This window comes from Macrobrachium rosenbergii, chromosome 4 (genome assembly GCF_040412425.1).
Source record: "Macrobrachium rosenbergii isolate ZJJX-2024 chromosome 4, ASM4041242v1, whole genome shotgun sequence".
In the NCBI taxonomy this organism is placed as follows: Eukaryota; Metazoa; Arthropoda; class Malacostraca; order Decapoda; family Palaemonidae; genus Macrobrachium; species Macrobrachium rosenbergii.
In genome coordinates this window covers 37,218,099-37,224,098 of record NC_089744.1, presented here as the reverse complement: position 1 = coordinate 37,224,098, position 6,000 = coordinate 37,218,099, and the positions used below count along the sequence as shown (strand labels likewise).

The 6,000-nt window shown below is 36.4% G+C and overlaps 1 protein-coding gene across 2 annotated transcripts in view; it reads left to right on the top strand.

The window, feature by feature from the left end:
• The first annotated feature begins 347 nt into the window (after positions 1-347).
• Positions 348-6,000, top strand: part of LOC136832721 (FMRFamide receptor-like) — a 108,498-nt gene continuing 102,845 nt past the window's right edge. Inside the window, exon 1 of one of the 2 annotated variants that reach the window (XM_067094238.1) lies at positions 348-1,046. Coding sequence is in view for 1 of the 2 variants with exons in the window: in XM_067094228.1 (XP_066950329.1) it covers positions 1,033-1,046 (14 nt within the window). In the remaining variant the exon portion in view is untranslated. The remainder of the gene's footprint in view (positions 1,047-6,000) is intronic. The other variant, XM_067094228.1, reaches the window with a different exon arrangement.

Here is a 6,000-nt window from a genome sequence, read left to right as displayed (position 1 = left end):
AGTAGTTGTGGCAGCAATGCGGGTGGTGGAGGGCAGGCACCCATCTACCGCGATATCTACTGTAGGGATGCTGAGTCCTTAATAAAACTCGTTGATAAGATTCAGTTCATCTGAAAATTTTTCAAGCAGTTTTTAGAAATCTGAACATTACAAAGTGGCAGCTACATTTATAAGCTTAAAACCCGGGCGCCCCCCCCCAAAAAAAAATAGCAAGAAAAGAATGACAATCAAATCACGAACGAATCGTTAAGGAGACAAATCCCGTAGACGCCATATTAGAGAGAGAGAGAGAGAGAGAGAGAGAGAGAGAGAGAGAGAGAGAGAGAGACGGGGTGGGTCGTGTGAGAGCCCAGGGCTCGCTCCTGCCTCTTCTAGGGTAACATTCGGCTCGGCTCAGTAGTTGGGTAGTGTTGAGAGTGAATAGGTGGTGGTGTTACCCGTCCCGCAAGGCATCGCCGCGACCCTTGCCACCAGCTGCCTGGCGGACGCTGAGAAACATTTCGCGCTCCATCGTCTGTGAAGCTAGGAGGAAAAAATGTAAAAAATGGAGCGTGAGCTTAGCTTCACACGTTTCCCTGTGATTATACAGTACTTACTGCTGACTTACGAAGAGTAATTGGTGTCTATTCCCCAGAGAGTTTTAGGGTAAAGCCAAAAAAAAAAAAAAGGGAATTGCAAACTTTGGTTGAACTTAGGAGGCCAAAATTGAATAATGTGATTGACGGACAAGAATGTGAACAGTAACATTTCGGCTAGAATGATGGAAAAAGTCGCCTGCTAAAAAAAAAAAAAATCAAGAAAAAGGGAAGGAAAAGAGAGAGAAAAAATGATTCTAGTTCCAGAGGCACTGAAACGTTTCTTCTGGGTCCCCAGATCGAAGTAGGTTATGTATGGCAAGTCAGAAGACGTTCTTCTCTTCAAGAGGATTTAATACTTCAGGTCAAAGGTCGATATGTTTCCCCGTGTGGTTAGATCGGCACATCCAGCGGAACGAGCAGTACTCCAGAACATGGATTGAATGATCTAAAAATAATGGTCGGATATATGTAAGTTTACAGATATTATTGCTATCCTATTGCATCTCTTTTATTTACATTATATATATACACACACACATATATATATATATATATACACACATACATATATATATATATATATATATATATATATATATATATATATATATATATATATATATATATATATATAAAATGTGTGTATATGTTAAAATGTTTGTGTTGTGTGTGTTTTTGTTTGTGTGTATGTGTTGTGTGTGTTTGTGTGTGTGTGTGTATGTATGTGTTGTGCATATTTTACACCAGGACTTTTCCCCTAGAGAGGGGGTTGCTCCAGAGGGTGTTAACCCTTGGGAGATTAGTAAGTTTTTTAAGACTAGATTACTTGTCCAAGGCTCAAATCTGATGCGACTGCCACCCACAACAGTTGTCTATCCTCCAGTTATATAATCCAAAGCCTAGAGTAAACTGGAGGTCTGTGGTTCATCAGGAACGTTTTTGAGGTAATATCAGTAACGACTGAGATATAAGGGCCACACACATACACACACACACATACATATATATATGTATATATATAGCTCTCTCTATATATATATGTATATATATATATATGTATGTGTTTGTGTATGTGTGTGTGTGTGTGTATAATCTACTGGTCACAACTTAACTTCTCGATTTCCTAATAAACTTAGAAATGATTTCTACTCAGATCCTTTGAAAATCCGAATGAGTAATAGAATGAAAAAAAAATTTCCTCTCTGTTGTCGAGATTCGAACATGTGTCGGACTGGGAAAGGTATTCAGTATTTTAACCCCTACGCCACATTAGAATAGATCAATAAGTTTATTCTACATACATACATGCATACATACATACATGCAGACATACATACATACATATCTATCTATCTATCTATTTCTATATATATGTATACAGTATATATATATATATATATACATACATATACACATATATATATATATATATATATATATATATATATATATATATATATATATATATATATATATATATATATATATATATATATATATATATATATATATATATATATATATATATATATATATATATATATATACATATACATATACATATACATATACGGTATATCCTGTATACTTTTGCCCTCTAGAATGGATGGTGCCAGAAGGATACAGCTATCCGGTTTCTTATTAATTCTATAGAGGCCAGGATGTAAAATCTGCGTTTCGATATTAGTGAGGAATCTTGTGTCCAAAAAACAGGGTTTGTGAGATCGGCTCTCTTAACTTGTTTTTATGCTATTTTCTAAATGTTTTGGGTGTGGGGATTCCAAAATGCAGGGTTCCATTTTTTCGCAACATCTTTAAGGCCGCCATCTTGGTTTACATTATGGCCACCACCGTTAACTGAAAAATAGCTGTATTTCTCCCATTATGGCAGCTAGAGGCTTAATTTCAGATACTAACCCCATAATTTTGACACTAGATAACTCAGTGAATATATTTTTAGCACAAAATAATGGATGCCATATTGATTTAGAAGGTACAATTATATTTAAATAAACATTTTTATTTAAAAAATAAATATTTTTGAAAAATAAGACCTTACCATTATGCTGTTAGAACTTTACTTATCAATCCAAGTAAACGCACAAAATATTAAGCAGTAGTTCCTAATCTTTAACAAAATATAAATCAGTTCCTTATTTTTTAAAATCAAGTGAATTAAGTTTATAATTAATCATGGCAACTCAAGTTGTTTATAAAATGGACCATCCTTATCCGTGTTTTTGGAGAACATTTGAATTTTTCTAATAATAACAAAAATAAAAATATATATTTTTCTCATTTGTTTTTGTATAGTAACCTAAAAACTATCCTATATAGGCATGTATAATGGTGTTTATGCCCTACTCTTCATCTACTCTATCTTCTAGTTCTTTATCATCTGTCTCATCTTGTATACTATAGCAATAGTCACTACAATTTTCACAGTCGATGCACTTGCAAAGAGGTGTGCACATACGATTATTTTTCTGGCAAAAACAGTCGCTTTTAGCACAATTTTATTTGCATCCGCATTTTACTAACCCATTATGGCTTTAGGGGCTGGAAGATTTCAAGACATTATTGGCTGGAATGATTCATTTGTTTTTTGCCATCCTGAATTTTCTCTTGACTTAATCGTTTGGTTAGCTTGAATGTAAGACTTATCTCGTGAACATATATAATTAACCCTGCGGACGTGGGGCAGCAATGATGCTCTTGTAGGTGGCAATTGTTCTCCTTCTTTGTTCTTTGTCTGAAGAGTTGCCATCTTGTATCAGGAATATCACTTGTGCCTTTTGCGTGTAAGGAACAAAGACATTTTTCCACCTGTTGTGCTTGTTTGGGCAATTTACCATCTATTAACTCATTTGATATTGCAATGGTACCAAGGCTGGCAAAAAATATGATGATGGGTCATCTTCAGGTAACTCCAGATATGTCTAAATCCACCTTCGTTTCCCAATACCAGCAAATTTGCCACCCCAGTCAGCGCCTGAGAAGTTGCGTACATCAATCAGACGCGGCATTTTGATTTTCCCACTACTAACAATATCTGATATATTGAGGTTATTGCAACTGTTAACAAACCCATCTGCTGTCAATGGTCCTGCTCTGTCATTTACAACTAAGTCAATTAATAAAATGAATACATCAGTATCAGGGGAATATACGATGACCTCTTTCTGCGTCGTATCACAGAGACAATCAATCAAGTGTAGTGGTATAAGTGTGTCTGCTCCCTCATGGTTATGTTCTTTTACAGAATCCGACAACTGAAAACCCTCGTTGACACTAGCCTCAGTTCCCTTAACAACAACAACCTTCTTGCTACTACCCTTGTGTTTAGTAATTATTGCTTCTCCAAACTCATGCGTCAGGGATGATTTGCTCTTGTTAGAAGACAAAAGGTCTTTCATTGAGATGTGTTTTAACGCCACATGCTTGTGAATATCATATTCAGTGTGTGATTGTGATACTCTCTTTGACCTTGTTTTGCTTTTTAGTGAATCTTCAGCATTGTATCTATTAAAAATAACTCTTCCTTCTGAATAACTTTCTAATTTTCTCTCTATCCTGGACGCGAATGCTTTGGTCAGTTCATCAAATACCTTCATGGCTGGTACTATTTTGAGTGCTTGTACCTCAGCCATTGCATCAATTACTGCAACCTTTTTCAGTGTCACTGTTGTATTGGTCTCATCTTGCCGAGAATCTTCCACTTGTTTCTTTATCTCCGTCATAATCTCTGAGTTGTCTTTTGGTATTAACAAAGTAAGATCAGAAGCAAACAGAGAGCGAGGTACAACTGAAAGCTCATAGTGACCAATTGTTTTTTTCAGACTAAGATCCGGTCTGCTATTCCGAATTATTAAAACCTTGACAGTAAACTCCTTTCTTCCCTTAACTTGATCACCTTGCCTGCAATTCTGTGAGTAGTTTTGGGCATCCACGTGTTAAATGTTTTAAGTTTGGATTTTTTCATCACATCCCGCACACTCCCTTTTCCTTCTTGTGAAAGACGCTCTTTCTGAAATGCTCATACAGATCCGCCCCCTTTTTGTGTTCCGGTTAGTATGTCAGTCTTGGCTGGGTCAGGAATTAAAACAGATGCTTCTGAGAGGTGTGTTGCTCATGAATGGATTTCCTCCGCAGTGTTTTAATGACTCGTTTAAAGCTTTCTTCTGATTTGTGCTTAATTTGTCTAGTAGAGTGTATGTTACCTAGTAGCTGGTTAATTATATCGTTGCTGACTGTGCATCTTCTTTCCTATGTCTGCCAGTTGCAAGGAATGAGGCCCACACCGTAGAGCTTCTACAAACATCCTCGTCAGAGGAGGGTTCTTGTAACCCTGTAGTGAATTAGTACCACTGAATTTCCAATTTCGTGTCTGCAAGATATCCTGCCTCAATATATTTGCAACTTGAAGGCAGTTTTCTATACTGTTGATGCGGGATCACAATGCTTCTCAACAGCTTCCTCTAATTCCCGTGTGGCAATTACCATCTCGCTTTTTTTTAGGAGCAGGCTTAACAAATGTAGCTTCAGGAATTTGTTTGTGTATGATTTCTTTTAGATGCTTCTTATGATGCCACTTATCATGAATATCATTTAGTTCCAAAACAACTTCATATTTGTCGCTGAGGTCATTCGTAGTCATAGATTTATTCCCAGGCATTAACTCACTTCTTAGACAACTGCATACTTGTGCGTCCGCTGTTGCTTAAACCACCCTTTCTCTTTGTTCAATTTTTGTCAATATTTGTTATAGTTAGTTTGTAAGTTCTCCTTGCTGAGAGAAAGCATATCTGATGGTGCCACATCTCTTGTGCAGCTGCATCACCTGGATCAAAAAGATTAGACAACCTGGATCTTACTGAGTCATCATATGTTTCTTCTTTATTCTGATTAGAGTTTTACCTCTGTTATCAGTGATCATTTGATGTAAATCTTCGTCACTATCAGCATCACATCTGTCTGGATTGAATATACACACTTTTTATTTTGGTATAGTTTTAAATTTCTTTGGTCTGATTATTACTAAACTTTCACTCTTTCTTTGGTGGGCGACCTCTTTTTGGCTCTTTTAATCTGTTGCTTGTTGATCACAAGTTTTCTACAAGCTGAATGGTAGCGTACATTCTTCAGATCATCTTCAAATAATGTCGACAGCATCTCGGCCAATTCCTTATACCTTGTTTCTCCTAAGTCTGATCGTCTTCTTGAACATGCAACCATTTCTTTGATATGGACTAACAACGGTTTCTCCACTATCGGAAATCTTGTCCCCCGGCACATTACACATGCATCCATAATGTCAGTCTTGCTAAACCTGTACAGAAGATTAGTAATTTTATCAATCATGATAGACAACACTAAATATAACAAAATGTACAGATCATATCGCGAAACGAAAGAAAATCCC